The sequence below is a fragment of the Erinaceus europaeus genome, chromosome 12 (genome assembly GCF_950295315.1).
Source record: "Erinaceus europaeus chromosome 12, mEriEur2.1, whole genome shotgun sequence".
Classification (NCBI taxonomy): Eukaryota; Metazoa; Chordata; class Mammalia; order Eulipotyphla; family Erinaceidae; genus Erinaceus; species Erinaceus europaeus.
The window spans coordinates 795671-813205 of record NC_080173.1 but is presented as its reverse complement, the minus strand read 5'-3'; the positions used below and the strand labels follow the sequence as shown (position 1 = coordinate 813205).

Here is a 17535-nt window from a genome sequence, read left to right as displayed (position 1 = left end):
ATCGAAAAAAAAAAAGAGTATTTATATATACATACATATATATATATATATATATATATATATATGTAGTCAACCCATATCTGTTGGGAGAACTAATGCAGTTTCCAATAGAGGGAATGGGGACACAGAACCCTGGTAGTGGGAAAGATGTGGAATTATACCTCTATTATCTTATAATTTTTTAATAAATATTTTTTAAATAACTAATAAAATTAAAATGCTACTAAAATTGATATAAAATGTTAGTGGCATTCTTCTATCCAAACACTAAACCAGAAGTTCAGAAATCAATCTCATTTCAAATAGCAGTGAAAATAGTCAAATATTCAGGAATAAAGTTAAAGAAAACTTTAAAGACTTGCACACTGAAAACAAATCACTATTGAAAGACATAGAAAAGGGTACAAATAAATGGAAAGATATCCCATGCTCATGAATTAGAATAATTAATATTTCTAAAATGATTATCCTATACATAGCCATATACAGATTCAGTGCAATCCATATCAAGATTTTAGCAAATTTCTTTAAGGTAATAGAACAAAAGTTTATATGGACCTAGAATATATCTGTAATTACCAAATCAATCCTGAGGGGAAAAAAAAGAACATAGATGAAGGTATTATGCTTCCTGACCTCAAACTGTACTACAAGGCTATTATAATAAAAACTGTTTGGTCCTGAAATAAAATAGACACACAGATTAGTGGAACAGAGAACACAGAAATAGGTCATCTAAACTCCTGGACAACTAATTTTTGTCTTGGGGCCTCAAAACATTAAGTGGAAAAAGGAAAATCTTTTCAACAGTTGGCACTGAAAAAAATCGGAAACAGGCTGGGGGTGTGGATCCACCTGGAAGTGACCATGACCAGCAAAGAATCAATTACAGAAGCCAGACCTCCCACCTTCTTCACCCCATAAAGAATTCTGGTCCATACTCTCAGAGGAATAAAGAATAGGGAAGCTTCCAATGGAGGTGATGGGGCATGGAACTCTGGTGGTGGGAACTGTGTAGAATAACTGTACCCCTGTTATCTTACAATCTTGTTAACCATTATTAAATCACTAATAAAAATTAGAAAAAAAATCAGGTTGAAATGTTCAGAAGAATGAAGCCAGATCACCATCTATCAATTACCATGCACAAGTCAACTCTAAATGGATTAATATTTGGATGTTAGACTAGAAACCATCCAATATTTAGAGAAAAACCGTGATGAATACACCATGATGTTTGAAGACTACAGCCCAACAGCAAAGAAAACAAAAGCAAAATAAACCAATAGGACAATATCAAACTAAGAAGATTTTGCAGAAAAAAGCACCCATCACCCAAACTAACAGACATCCCATTGAATGGGAGAAGTTGTTTATATGCCATACATTATACAAAAGGCTAATATTAAAAATATAGAGAGAGATGACAAAACAAAGCAGCACTACCACCACCACCACCAACAACAACAAAGCAATCCCATTAAATATTTTATTTATTTGTTTATTTGGTAGGGACAGAGAGAGAAATCAAGAGCAAGAGGAAGGTAGAGAGGAAGAGAGAATTACAGACACCTTCAGCACTGCTTTACCACCTGTCAAGTTTCACCCCACAGGTGGAGACCAGCGTCTTGAACCTACATTCGTGCACACTGTAATGTGTGTACTCTACTAGGTGTAACACTGCCTGATCCCCCAAAACCACCCCATTAAAAATGGGGAGAGACATGGACAGAATCTTTACCAATAAGCATATGAAAAAATTGGTCAAATTTATCAAAATTGTCAGAGAAATGTAAAGAGATAACAGTGAGATACAACTTCATAACTAAGGATGTCATAAATTACAAGGGACAGAAACCAGTGTTCCCAAAGATGTAGGGAGAAGAACCATTTACACTGCTGGTGGGAATGAAAATTGGTTCATGCCTCATGGAAAACAATATGGAGATTCCTAAAAAAATTAGATATGGAACTACTCTATGACCCAACAATTCTTCTCTTAAGGATCTACCCAAAGAACACAGAAACATCTACCCAAAGAGACCTAGTACGGCTATGTACACATAGCAACACAATTTGTAATAGTCCTAACTTGGAAGCAGCCCAGATACCCAACAACAAATGAGTAGCTAAGAAAGTTGTGGAATCTCCCACACTTATGGACTTATAATTTTTGACATGGGGGCCCAAACTATCAAATGGAGAAAGGAGAGTCCTGTCTACGGCCATACTACCCTGAACATGTCTGATCTCATCTGATTTCAGAAGCTAAGCAGGGTTGGGCCCCGTTAGTTCTTGTGTGGGAGAAAGGAGAGTCCTGTCTACGGCCATACTACCCTGAACATGTCTAATCTCATCTGATTTCAGAAGCTAAGCAGGGTTGGGCCCCGTTAGTTCTTGTGTGGGAGAAAGGAGAGTCTCTTCAACAAATGGTGTTGGGAAAATTGGGCTGAAATGTACAGAAGATGAAACTGAACATTTACCATACACAAAGGTAAACTCAAAATAGATCAAGGACTTGGAGGTTAGACCAGAAACTATCAAATACATAGAGGAAAATATTGGCAGAACTCTTTTCCATCTAAGCTTTATAAGGCATCTTCAATGACACAAGTCCAATTGCAAAGAAGACAAAAACAAACATAAACCAATGGGAATACATCAAAACCAAAAGCTATTGCTCACAAAAAGAAACCATCATCCCAAGAGACTTCTTACAGAATGGGAGATGATCTTTACATTCCATACATCAGACAAAAGGCTAACAACCAAAATATACAGAGCTCACCAAACTCAGCATCAGCAGCAACAACAAAAGACCCCATCCAAAAATAGGGAGAGGATATGAACAGAATATTCACCAAAGAAGACGTTCAAAAGGCCAACAGACATATGAAAAAATGCTCCAAGTTACTGGTTGTCAGAGAAATGCAAATAAAGACAACAATAAGATATCATCCCTGTGTGAATGTCATACATCAGAAAGGATAGTCACAACAAATGCTGGAGAGGTTGTGGAGACAAAGAAATCCTCCTGCACTGCTGGTGGGAATGTAAATTGGTCAAGCCCCTGTGTACAGTAGTCTGGAGAACTTTCACAAGACTAAAAATGGACCTACTCCATGACCCTGCAATTCCTCTCCTGGGAATATCCTAGGAAATCAAAAACACATCACAAAAGATCTGTGTATTTAACCAAAGAAAAGGACTCTGGGGTGGTGGGTGCTCTTAGGTCCTGGTGCATGATAGTGGAGAACCTAGGCTGGGGGAAATGTTTGCAGAAACTTGAGAAATTTTACACATGTATCAACAACTGTATTTATTGTAAACCATTAACCCCCCAATAAAGTATAAAAAGAAAATGAAATAAAACCAAACATCAATAATAAGAGATAATTAAAAAGAGAAAGTTGTGGCATATATATACAATAGAGTATTATTCAGCAGTAAGACGTATGAATTCATTTCCTTTGCCTCATCTTGGAACTTGAAGGACTCATGTTAAGCAAGATACAAAGGGTTTGTTTTTGATTTCTTAGGGTGAACACCAGATGATCTCATTTCAAGATGGACTTAAAAACAAGGAAAAATGAGGGAAATGCAAAGTGAAATTTTGTTGGATATGAGCATATGTAAACTGAGGATGGCCTCAGTTTGAACTCCCATGTCACTGGAATATCAGTACAAAGGGTCATTCCCTTGGGTTGTTCTTCTGGTACTGCACTCCCTCTAGCTGTTATTGGAGTACAGTAAAACAATAACCTGATGTACTCAAATTTTCTCTGTTTATGATGCATGCAGATGTTCTAACCTTGAATTTTATCTATAGATGCAGCTGTTGTATCTTCATAGATGCTGAGTACTAACTTTGATCCTTTGTTTAAAAACAAGCCTAATTCAAAACATGTTATTCTGGTTTTAGTTGCATGTGATATCTAAAACATATCCTACTGTAATTATTAAAACCCTAGTAAGTCTTCGAATAAACTGACCACTCTTTGAATGGTTCCAAGGATCTCTGATGTTTGATCAATCCTTCTTATGCAAGCTAGAACATCCCCACTGTGAAATTTGGACTCGGTGTAGTGTATTTCAGGAAAGCACTGGACTCCAAGGTCAGGAAGACAGGAGGGGGTATATAAGGGGACCCAGTGAACAAAAGTAGAAAGGACTTAAATTGGCAGTGAGAATGCTATGCAGACAATTATCAAGGAAGATAAGAAACTGTACTCACATGCTAGTAACTGTCCTGTAAATCTTTGTTTCTCCCACCAGACACTGTAAGGAAACACTGGTACAGCAGGGTATTTCCATCTCTCTCTTCCTCTCTCTCATGACCTTTTTATTTTAAAGCAGTAGCTTAGAGTAGTAAAGTCTTGGTGATGACAAAAAATGAATTAAAAGTAATAAAGTAAAGAAAATAAAGAAACCATTTTATCTGTGCTCTCTCCTCAGGCCTGGGAAAGTGTTTTCCATATCTGAATCAAACAATTAGTACAGCACACCTCATTTCTTTGTGCTTTGCTTTAGAGCATTTTGAAATTAAAGGTTCTAGCAAGCTTGCCTTGAGCAAATGTATGGGTACCATTTTCCCTAACTGATGTGCTCATTTTGATCTCAGTCTTTCAACACAATCTTCACTACTTGATAAAGAGCAAAGATAGAGTGTGACATATCTAAATATACAAATATACAATCAATACTACTCATGTAAATATACCCCTTTCCACTCTAATAACTCATGTCACAATGATGTAACAGTTACAAGAATGTGAATTATCAACACAAAGAAAATGAGGGTTGTACGTTTTCTTCTCCATTCAGATCTTACTGACACTAGTCCAAATATTTCTGTTACCAGATAAGGACTCTGAGCATCTTCAAATAACTGCCAGGGCCAGAAGATGGCTCAGCTGGTAGAGCACACACTGGGCCACGTGAGCTAACTGTGTTTGCACGTCTGGCCACCACATGGGACACCTGCCTGGGGAACATTACAGTGGAGTAGTGCTGGGGTATCTCTCTCTGTGTCTGCCTAAAAAAAAAGAAAGGAAGGAACAAACGAAGAGAGAAAGAAACTACAGGGAGAAGAAGAACCATGCATACTTAGAGCCCGGAGATAACCCTGGTGACAATAAAATAAAATACAAATCTATATTTTGACAGGCCCAAGAAGTAAAGGGCAGGCATAGAGAATTCAGTTTCCTAAGGAGGAAGAGGAAAACTTGTGGATGTCTCCTGACATTTATGTTGGGTCAGAAAACCTACGAATGCTATAAAACACTACGCATGACAATACCCTTATAAAACAACTTATTTCTTAAAGAAGAATTATTGCTACCAGGATTATCACTGGGGCTCAATGCCAGTATTACAAATCAACTACTCTCGGGCCATTTTTTCCCATTATTTCTTTCTACTTTTTTTGACAGAACAGAGAGAATTGAGAGAGGAAAAGAAATAGACTAGGAGAGAGAAAGATAAACATCTACAGCTCTGCTTCACTTCTCCTGAAGTGTCCTTCCTGAAGGTGAGGAGTGGGGGCTAGAACCCAGGTCCTTGCTCATAGTAAGTGGTATGTATGTGCACTAAATAGGGTGCACAGCAGTAAAACAACATTTCTTCCACAAGTGTTTTTTACAACTAAATGACTGCCAATTTAAAATATAATCATCTATAACTTTAGCACAACTTTACTTAATCTAAAATTTTGTCTACTGCAACAGAGGAAAAGTGAAATGTTAATGAGAAATTCAACAATAAAGAATTTGCTGCCAAGACACAGAACTAAAATCATGTCACTAAAGTATAGGTAGTCAAAAGTCTAAAAAAAGTTTAAGAAATTAGTTAAATGAGATAAAAATATTTTAACAAATGAAAATTAAGGTGACAAAATAAGAAAACCTTAAAATCTTTAATATAACTTAAGTGTTACTTAAACTTTATATTATTATACTTGTATTAACTTCTCACCTTTAACAGCTTGTACTCTATCTATCAGCTTATCAAGATCAACTTCTTCTTTATCTGTAACAACAGGAACAAATAAAAATAAGTGACCCAGACTCAGAAAAGAAGTATTCATCTATTGTGGAAGACTTCTCTTTCCCAGTGTGTCCTACGCCAGCCTATTCCCTGGGCCACAGGCAGGCACCTGGCCAAATCCAGCACATCACAGTTTGTATGGATGCCTGGAGTTAAGACACATTGTGACATTTATGTGTGGTTTTTTTTTTGCATTTTTAAAAAATTTATAAAATGAAAATATTGACAAGACTATAGGATAAGAGGGGTACAATACCACACAATTCCCCACCACCAGAACTCTGTATCCTACTCCCTCCCTTGAAAGCTTTTCTCTATTAGGGGAGGGGATGGAATACAGAGTTCTGGTGGTGGGAACTGTGTGGAGTTGTACCCCTTGTATCCTATGGTTTTTGTCAGTGTTTCCTTTTTATAAATAAATTTAATTTAAAAAAAGGAAACACTGACAAAAACCATAGGACAAGAGGGGTACAACTTTACACAATTCCCACCACCAGAACTCTGTATTTCCTATTCTTTATCCCTCTGGGAGCATGGACCCAAGGTCATTGTGGGATGCAGAAGGTGGAAGGTCTGGCTTCTGTAACTGCTTCCTCGTTGAACATGGGTGTTGACTGGTCAATCCATACTCCCAGCCTCTCTCTCTCTCTTTCCCTAGTGGGGCGGGGTTCTGGGAATTGGAGCTCCAGGACACATTGGTGGGGTTGTCTGTCCAGGGAAGTCTGGTTGGCATCATGCTAGCATCTGGAACCTGGTGGCTGAAAAGAGAGTTAACATATAAAGCCAAATGAGTTGTTGACTAATCATGAACCTAAAGGCTGGAATAGTGCAGATGAAGTGTTGGGGGGGGGGGGTCTCTGTTCTGTAGATAGCTAGTAGGTACATTTTAGTTCTATTCCAAAGGGCCTGTGGCTATACTAGTTTCTTCCCCCTGAGCCTGAAATCTGATATGCAGGTGGATCCTAGTTATTGTCTGAGGAGATGATGTCAGGTCTGGAAAAAGGACCAAAAAGATGGGTCTGGGAAGAAAGTAGCTCCCAAAATATGGGAAAAGTGTATAAATATTGTTGACTGTAAACCCCATAGATGTTATCAGATCTGGGGCCCATATTCAGCTTAGGAGCCTGTGTGACCTCTGCATCCCTGTAGATCTGAGCTCACACTCTGTGGTCATTAGTAGGAACATTCCAAGCTGCCCCAATATCAGGACCCATCTTCCTCAGGTGTAGCATAGAGTGTGTTGTCCAGCCTCCCTTCGGAGGATAGAACATTCTCTACCATTGTTGATCCATGTTGAGGGCAGGGTCCTATGGGGGTCCACAAAGGGGTCCACAAAGGGGTCCGTTGTGTTGTTCCTGATATAGATGACCAGTAGGAATGGAGAGGGATTTATTTGAGGTCTAGGCCCATCTTGTCTGTTTGGGAATCTCAGGACTCCCCGACTAGCGCTTCAGCTGATGGGGTGGCCTGATAGTGAATAGAGTCATTATTAAAGTATGCCAGTCTCTTGCCCTTATTCAGCTTTTACAGTCCTTGCTTTGATAAGGTTAGCTTTGGAGTGAGTGAGGGAAGTGTAATAGGAAGTAGGTGAGGAGGATATCTAAGTAGACACTATTTCATTAGGAACTTCATACTGACTCACTGTAGACTATTGTGTACTTTTGCTTTCAGGTATATATTTTGCCCCAATTTTTATAATTAAAAATTAAAAAAAGAAAGCTTTTCTATGCTTTATTCCTCTAGGAGCATGGACCCAGGATCATTATGGGGGTGTAGAAGGTGGGAGGTCTGGCTTCTATAATAGCTTCCCCACTGAATGTGGGTGTTGACAGGTTGATCCATACTCCCAGCTTGTCTCTCTCTCTCTCTAGTGGGGTAGGGGCCTGGTGAGGTGGGGTTCCAGGACTCATTGGTGGGGTCATCAGCCGTGTCACTGGTCATCTCAATCAGAAACAGCATAATGGGCCCCTTTGTGGGCCCCTATAGGACCTTGCCCTAAATGTGGATCAATAATTACAGGGAGCATTCCATTCTCCAAAGGGAGGTTGGAAAACATAATCTACCTATGTCTCATTTTTTAAAAACTGACTAGGGCTGCCTTAGTGCCACAGTGACAGACATCTGTCTACACACTGACTAGGGCTGCCTCAGTGCCACAGTGACAGACATCTGTCTACACACTGACTAGGGCTGCCTCAGTGCCACAGTGACAGACATCTGTCTACACACTGACTAGGGCTGCCTCAGTGCCACAGTGACAGACATCTGTCTACACACTGACTAGGGCTGCCTCAGTGCCACAGTGACAGACATCTGTCTACACACTGACTAGGGCTGCCTCAGTGCCACAGTGACAGACATCTGTCTACACACTGACTAGGGCTGCCTCAGTGCCACAGTGACAGACATCTGTCTACACACTGACTAGGGCTGCCTCAGTGCCACAGTGACAGACATCTGTCTACACACTGACTAGGGCTGCCTTAGTGCCACAGTGAGCTTAATGTGCAGCTTGGCGATACGAGAATTCGGCATGAAGCCCAGCCAGTCTATCTTGGCGTTACTCTCAATCGCACTCTGTCATTTCACAAACATCTCATAAAAACTGCAGCAAAGGTGGGCACGAGGAATAACATCATTGCAAGACTGGCCAGCTCCTCATGGGGCGCGAGCGCTTCCACACTACGATCATCATCTCTGGCATTATGCTATTCCACTGCAGAATACTGTGCCCCAGTATGGTTCCGTAGCCCCCATGTCCACTTGGTCGATTCCAAATTATATTCCTCCATGAGGATAATTTCTGGAACCATCCGTTCCACCCCGGTTCCATGGCTGCCAGTTCTTAGCAACATCGCCCCGCCAGATGTTCGTCGGGATGCGGCATCATCTAAGTTCATTTCCCAAGTCTACACTCGACCGGACCTGCCAATCTACGCGGATATCTTCGCCCACCCTGTCCAACGCTTGACGTCTTGTCACCCAATCAGGTCCCCTACGCCTACACTGAACTTCTCTGTTCCAGTCTCTTGGAAACAGAGTTGGCAGTCAGCTGAGGTCAAGAACAAACACCTCATCACAGACCCCTGCAAGCGTTAACCCGGCTTTGACCTAGCACGTTATGATCGGGCCCTCCTCAATCGCTATCGAACAGGCCACGGCCGGTGCGCTGCTATGTTCCATCGCTGGGGAGCCAGAGACGACCCGAACTGCCCCTGCGGCTCCAGACAGACTATGACCCACATAGTCAACGACTGCCACCTCTCCAGATTCAAAGGAGGTCTCGAAACTTTACATCAGGCTCAACCTGACGCTGTTGACTGGCTACGGAAGAAGGACAAACGCTAGAAGAAGAAGTGCCACGGTGACAGAATATTACAGCCAGTGAATCCTGCACTTCGCATAATCATCTGGTCTTTATAAAAGCATGGTCAGAATCTGCCCTAGAGGGTAGTCTCTGTGGAGATTACACTGCATTCTTTTAGCTGTTGAGAACCACCAGGTACATAAAAACGTGTCCATTTTCATTCTGTATTTCTGTTTGAGAAACAGATGGTCCATAGTGGTAAAGTCATCTCGCACTGTTGAACACACAAAAATGTTTCCATGAGCAAAGACACAGGTTCAAGCCCCAGGCTACCACATCAGAGCATCTAGAAGGGGAAGATTCACATGAGGGTGGAGGGGTGCTGCAGAGTCTCTCTCCTTCCTGCTTCCTATCTTTCACCCTTTATTAGAGGAAAGAAAAGGAACTGGTCACCAGCAGTGGAGTCATGCAGACACCAAGCCGCAGCAGTGATGGTGATGACAAAAACAAAGTCATCGCAGTGCTCACTTTACAGAGAGAAAGGACATCGAGATGTAAACAGGAAACATGTAGGATTTTTTTTTTTTGGATAAAGCAGAATATAGCATGGAGATTCAAAACGTTCTATAATTTATACTGGGTTATTTTCTACATTCATGCTATAGTGTGTGTGTGTGTGTGTGCGTGTGCATGTGCGTGTGTGTGTGTGTGTGTGTATGTGTAAGAAGCATTAACCCACAGCCCTTTGACAGTCACATATTTGGAGATTTTAACACACTTTTCTCACTTAATCAAGGAACATTTTGACTCCAAGTCTGTCCCAAAGAATTGATTTCAAAGACTTGAGCAACATAATTCGTTGGCTTGGCTTCAGATGTGTAGAATACAACTAGTTGCCATATATAGAATAGATTTACTTCTAAATTACCGGTAAAGCGCTACCAAAATGGAATGTCCTGTTGGAAATAATCAACATTAGAGTCCTACAATATACTATGACTATCCTGAGACTACAAAATCAATTATGCAACAACAAAGAGTTAGTGGTCAAAAGTTTGTAAACAACAACATGCCAGAGAAATTCCCAGACAAATATTATTCTTCAGCATCACTAGGAACAAACAGCAAAGAATACTGATAACTCAAAATGTATCAGTGAGCTTTTTTTTTTTCTATTGGCTGCAGAGTGGATTTGACATCAAGAAACTCAAATCTCATTTAAACGTTGATGATGTTTATTTCAAAAAAAATGATCACCTGAATTCCATAAGAAAGCTGGACTGAAAGGCTTAGAAGTTAATACATTTCTAATAATGATTCGTTCAAAATATTAAATTTACTAAAAGCTTAGACTTTGCAGAACAGAAGCAACTGGTCCTGTTACTTTATAAGATAAAGCTATATGTAAGTAGCATAAAAGGTCATAAATTATGGTGAGGTTTTGTATGATACAGAAAATCCCAACAATGGGATTTTCCAAGTTAACCCAACTGCCAAATAAGTTGATTATAGCAATAACTATCTATTGCCTTAGATAGCAGGAACCTTCCCCTTTCTCAACAAAGCCCATATTTCTCCCAAACCTGGAACCACTAGGGTGGGGCTCACTTTCTGCATGCTTCTCTCAGTTCATACCAACTGATACTGCATCTGCTGCCAACCTATTCAAGGCAGCAAGTACCACCTCGGAATGCTTCATTTCGAACTGTCTCCAGAATGTCAGGGAGACCTTTCCTAGCTCACAGGACTCCTCAAGTCCATTTCTGGCGGTGCACTTCTTAACAAAGCCTCAACACCTAGATATCGACCAGGGCCCATAAGATAGGGCATATGTACACATGTACCCATGAGTTAGGGGAAACATAGGCCTTAAAGCAAAAGAGCACAGTTGTTTGAAGTGAGTCAATAAATGAAGCAAGGAAGTAGAAAAACCTAAAAAGACACCTTAAAGTACCTAATCAAATAGTTTCTACATAGATAGCCGCCTCTCCTACCTCCTATTACACATCCCTCAATCACTCCAAAGCTAACCTTGTCAGAAAGAGTAAGGAATACAAAAGCTGAATAAGGGCAAGAGACCAGCACACTTTACTGATGACTCTTTAGTCACTGCCAGGCCACCCATCACCCATCACCCATCACCCATCACCCATCAGCTGGGGCCCTAGTAAGAGAGCCCTGGGGTTCACACACAGACATGATCAGCTTAGACCTCTAACAGAGCCCTCTCGCCACTGTCACTCATCAGGAACAACATAATGGACACCGTTGTGGGCGCCTATAGGACCTTGCTCTCAGTGTGGATCAATAATAGTAGGGAATGTTCCATTCTCTGAAGGGAGGTTGGACAACATACACTACCTACTACCTGAGGAGATGGGTCCTGAAATTAGTGCAGCCTGGAATGTTCCTGGCTGTGACCACAGAATGCCAGCTCAGCCCTACAGGATGCAGAGGTTACATGGAGTCCTGTGCTGAATTTGAGCCCCAGATCAAATCAATGGGGTGTACAGTTTTCAATATTTATATACTTTCCCCATATTTGGGAGCTACTCTCTTCCCTGATCCAGCTTTCTAGTCCTTTTTCCAACTATGACACCATCTCCCCAGACAAGAACTTGGGCCCACCTGCATATTAGATGTCAGGCTCAGGCCAAAACTAGTAAAGTCATGGGCTCCTTGGAATATACCTAAAACAGACATATTAAGCTTTTTCCAAAATGGAGACCCCAAATCTTCATCTGCAATATTCTCACCTTTGGGTTCATGATTAGTCAGCAATTTGTTCTGCTTTATATCTTAACTCTTTTTCAGCCACCAGTTTCCAGATGCTACCATTATGCCAATCTGACTTCGCTGGGTAGGTGACCCTATCAATGTTTCCTGGAGTCCCGCTTCCCCAGAGTCCTACCCCACTAGAGAAATAGAGAGACAGGCTGGGAGTATGGCTCTACCTGCCAATGCCCATGTTCAGCGAGGAAGCAATTACAGAAGCCAGACCTTCCACCTTCTGCACTCCATAATCATCCTTGGTCCACGATCCCAGAGGGATAAAGAATAGGAAAGCTTTCAAGAAAGTGATTGAATATGGAGTTCTGGTGGTGAGAACTGTTGGAAATTTACCCCTCTTCTCCTATGGTCTTGTCAGTATTTCCATTTTAGAAATAGAAATTTTAAAAAAGAAATGAATACATCACTCACCATTAAATGGTAGGTCATCTATCAACTTCTCAAGCTCCTTTTCTGTGAGCTTTACTCCCACGTTTTCTAGAAAACTGTTGACTCTACTTCTCTTGACTTTTCCTCCTTAAGAAAAAGGACATGAGGAGAGAGCAAAATTACCAGAATAGGAGAGGAAGCAATGTTGGATGGTAGTTCATCCAGAAACGTACACCCTTTACCACCTGAGGACCCAGGCTCATGCCAGTGTAAACTTCACGAGTGATGGCAGAGTGCTGTGGTCTCGGTCTCCCTCCCCCTCTCTCCCTCTCCCTCTCCCTCTCCCTCTCCCTCTCCCTCTCCCTCTCCCTCTCCCTCTCATTCTCCCTCTCTTATAAGCTTATGACTTTGCCTCCATCTTTTTTTAAAACTTAATCTCAATAGAACAGTATTTTTTAAAGACTATAACAAACATTAAGTTGTAGATTTAACTGTGTCATAAAACAGTGCTCAGTTTTTCTGTCAATAGACTGAAACTATTTTCTTCATTGCTTCTTTAATTATCCAAATAACTGCCTATCTGTTACCTACTTGTCTAATATTTGACTGTTTACTCAGAATTAGAATTACACTTTGAGGGTTCACCTTTAAAAAATATGAGAATATGGAACCTTCTGAAAAGGAAAAAAAAAAGAGGACATTATATCCTAAAATACATTCTAAAGATAAATGTGGAAGAAAATCAGTTCACAGAAGAGTGATTCAGTTAATTCTAATGTTATTTAAAAATACAAACCAGATGATTTTTGTAGCCCAGATGGCTGAGTAGTTAAGCCTATGTTTCCCTCTTTCTGATATCAAATCAATGCCACAATTACACATAGAAAAACATGTGTAAAATTCATCATTACACAGGAAGAAGCCTAGGGTCAGGTGGAGACAAACACAGAGTGACAGCTTTTCTCTAGATGAAAAAAATCCTTCCATGTGATGCTAACCCAACAAAACAGTAATGGAAGCAATTGCCTGGGACTCTGATAGAATGAGCAGAGATCTATACACACTATGGGTTGAAGACAGGCACTATAATATACCATAGTGAGAAGTATTGTCTTCTCTGTCTGCTTCTTTCTCTCTCTCATACATAAATATAAGTAAATTTATATTATTTGATTGTACTTATAATTTTAATCTGTTATTAACAGTATGTTATAACATTGTAAGAATATAATGTTTAGTTACACAGCACATACACCACCAAATTTCTATAGCCTCACCCTCCCACCTCCCAAAGATCATCAGAGTTTTCACAGGTCTTACAGTTTTCTTGTTCTGTTTTGTCTGGATTTTTTTGGCAAGTTCATGTGAACTAGATCTCTAGTTACACATGAGTGAAACCATCTGGTAACTGTCTTTCATCTCTTATTTCACTAAGTATAATCAACTCCAGTTTCATCCATTTTGTTCTAAAGGACAGAACATCATCTTTTTTTTGATTACAGAATAATAAACATCATCTTTTTTTTGATTACAGAGTAATAGTCTATGGAGTAGATATCCCATAACTTCTTTAGCCATTTCTGTTGATGGGCATTTAGACCGCTTCCCCTCTTTGGCTATTGTGAATAATGCAGCTATGAACATACAGATGCATATGTCCCTTTGAGTGTCCACTGGATAAATGCCTAAGGAAGTATTGCTGGATCATAAGGTGATTCCATCTTAAACTGTTTAAGGACTCTCCATACTGTCTTCCACAGGGCCGCACCAGTTTGCCTTCCCACCAGCAGTGAAGCAGAGTTGCTTTAGAAAACTGTCTGAAGGAGGCAGGTGTTTGTGCACCTGGTTAAGTGCTCACATTACAATGCACAAGGACCCAGGTTCAAGCCCCTGGCCCCACCTGCAGGGGGAAAGCTTCATGACTGGTGAAGCAGGCTTGCAGGTGTCTCTCTGTCTCTCTCCTTATCTTCCCCCACCTCAATTTCTCTCTGTCTCTATCCAATAATAAATATAAAAATATTAAAAAAGAAAACTTTAGTTCTTTGGCCTACCTTTTTTATAGAGTTCTACCAATTCTGTATAGATGTTTGATATCTGTTGTTTGTGTGGTGTGTTATCTGCAAATATCTTCTATTTACTGGGCTGTATGGTACCCTTCGCAGTTCATTTTCAGTGTGTAGAGACTTTTTTAGTTTCATGTACTCACATTTATTTACTCTTGTTTCATTTCCAATGCCTTGGGGGTTGAGCCTCAAAATACATGTTTGATGTGAAGGTTCTGCAAAGTTTATCCAACATTTTCTTCTATAAATTTTAGAGTTTCTAGCTTATTATCTAGATCTTTAACCCATTTTGATTTGACCTTGATATATGGTGTTAAGTGATGATCTAGTTTCATTTTTATTTTTTTTTTAAACAAATAAGTCTGTTTCAAATTTTTAAAATTATCTTTACTTACTGGATAGAGACTTCCAGAAGTTGAGAGGGAAGGGAAGATAGGGAGAGAGAAAGAGAGACCTGCAGCCCTGCTTCACCACTTGCAAAGCTTTCCCTCCACAGGTAGGAACCAGGGGCTTGAACCTGGGTCCTTGAGCACTGTAAGATGTGTGCTCAACCAGGTGCACCACTACCCAGTCCCTAGTTTCACTTTTCTACCTGTGGCTGTCCAATTTTTCCAGCACCACCTGTTGAAGAGGACTTCTGTACTCTGTTGAAGAATTCTGGGCCCTTTGTTAGATATTAGGTGGTTATATGAGTGTGTGTTCATTCCTGGGCTTTCATTACTGCTCCATGGGTCCAAGTATCCATTTTTATTCTCATACCATGCTGTTTTGATTACTATTGTTTTGTAGTATTAATTGAAGATCATGATAATATGTTACCTCCACATTTTCCTTTTTTAAGAAGTGCTTTGGTAATTTATAGGCTTTTTTGTTCCACACAAATTTTTGGACACACAGTTCCATTTGCTTGAAAAATTCCATCAGAATCTGATAGGGATTGCATTGAAATTATAGATTCTTTTGGTAGAATGGCCACTTTAATAATGTTTACTCTTTCATTCTACGAACAAGAAATGTTCTCCACTGCCTCCCTATTCCTTTTAGCAGTGTCCTATAGTTTTCAATGTAAAAAGCTTCCACCTCCTTCATGAGACTCACCTCAAGGTATGTTTTGTGTTCAATTGAGATTTTAGGTGATTTTTTAAAAGCAGTTTTTGTTGCTTTATTTTGGATTTAGAGACAGATGCCTCAGCCTCCAATCTCCCAATCTGCTGCCAGCTGTCCTAGAGCAACACTTTTCAGTCTGGGGAAGTGCTCCATCACTCCTTTTCAGTCAGTCTGGGGAAGTGCTCCATCACTCCTTTTCAGTCTGGGGAAGTGCTCCATCACTCCTTTTCAGTCAGTCTGGGGAAGTGCTCCATCTCTCCTTTTCAGTCTGGGGAAGTGCTCCATCACTCCTTTTCAGTCAGTCTGGGGAAGTGCTCCATCACTCCTTTTCAGTCTGGGGAAGTGCTCCATCACTCCTTTTCAGTCAGTCTGGGGAAGTGCTCCATCTCTCCTTTTCAGTCTGGGGAAGTGCTCCATCACTCCTTTTCAGTCTGGGGAAGTGTCCCATCTCTCCTTTTCAGTCTGGGGAAGTGCTCCATCTCTCCTTTTCAGTCTGGGGAAGTGCTCCATCACTCCTTTTTTTCTGTCTAGGAGCAACATGTGTCTGTACTCACCAAAGAAATCCTAGCTATAGGTTCCAGATGCCAGCATGATGCCGATGAGACTTCCATAAATAGACCACCCCACCAATATGTCCTGGAGCTCTGATTCCCCAGATCCCTGCCCCACTAGGGAAAGTGAGAGGCAGGCTGGGAGTATGGATCCACCAGTCAATGTCCATGTTCATCGGGGAAGCAATTACAGAAGCCAGACCTTCCACCTTCTGCATCCCACAATGACCTTGGGTCCATACTCCCAGAGGGATAAAGAATAGGAAAGCTACCAGGGGAGGGGGTGGGATACAGAGTTCTGGTGGTGGGAATTGTGTGGAGTTGTACACCTCTTATCCGATGGTTTTGTTAATGTTTCCTTTTTAAAAAAATAAATAAATAAATAAAAAAGAAATCCTGGTTGTATTTTGCGGAGTTTTCAGATGCTTTTCCTAGTTGACTTGGGACCAAAAAAAAAAAAAAAAAAAAGGAGTCTGCTGCTATTCCATAACCATGTGTTGAGAAGTCTTCATATTGGTGGTTTTTAATAGTTAAAAAACACTAATTCAAAGGTCAATATGCACTGATGCGTCCATAGCTGCAGCACTAGCAAAAAATAGAGTAGAAGCAACCTGAATGTCTGCTGATGGGTCACTGGATAAGAATTTATGGGATATATACTCAGTGGGATATTCTTGGCAGTTTCAAAAATTATTGTACCTTTAAGAATAAAGTGGATAGAATTGGAAGTAATTATATTTTGTAAAATAAATATGAAAGTGAAAAAAAACTACTTGATGGTCTCATGAGTGTAGAATATAGAGCTCTGAAACACAAAGTTTCAAAAAGGGGCTGGGTGTGACGGCACAATTGGTTGAATGCACAAGTTACAGTGCACAAGGACCCATGTTCAAGCCACTGGCCCCCAATTGCAGAGGGAAAGCTTTGCAAGTGGTGAAGCAGTGTTGCAGATGCCTCTCTGTATCTCTCTCTCTCTCTCTCCTACCCTCTCAATTTATGATTGTCTCTATCCAATGAATAAATAAAAATTTAAAAAAACCAAAGATTCAAATAAAGAGAAACACAATCTGTGTCTAAGACACTGAGAAAACTACTCTAGCTGTCACTGGAGTGGGGTTGGGGGAGGAGGCACAGAACACGGGTGGCAGGCGCAGTATAGTGGAACTATAAACCTTTAGTCTCACTATCTTGGAAACCATTGCTAATCACTATAAACGCATGCTCCCTTTCTTAAACGAGTTGAAATACTGAGGGCTGACAAGTGGCTCACCCAGGAGTGCTCACATGTGGCTACACACAAGGA

At 40.5% G+C, this 17535-nt stretch overlaps 1 protein-coding gene across 1 annotated transcript in view; it reads right to left on the bottom strand.

Moving 5' to 3' along the window:
• Positions 1 to 17535, bottom strand: part of LOC132541787 (uncharacterized) — a 148406-nt gene that overhangs the window by 103137 nt on the left and 27734 nt on the right. The window contains exons 11-12 of the mRNA XM_060202484.1: positions 12554 to 12658; positions 5974 to 6027 (exon numbers count right to left, since the gene is read on the bottom strand). Coding sequence (XP_060058467.1) covers positions 5974 to 6027; positions 12554 to 12658 — 159 coding nt within the window. The remainder of the gene's footprint in view (positions 1 to 5973; positions 6028 to 12553; positions 12659 to 17535) is intronic.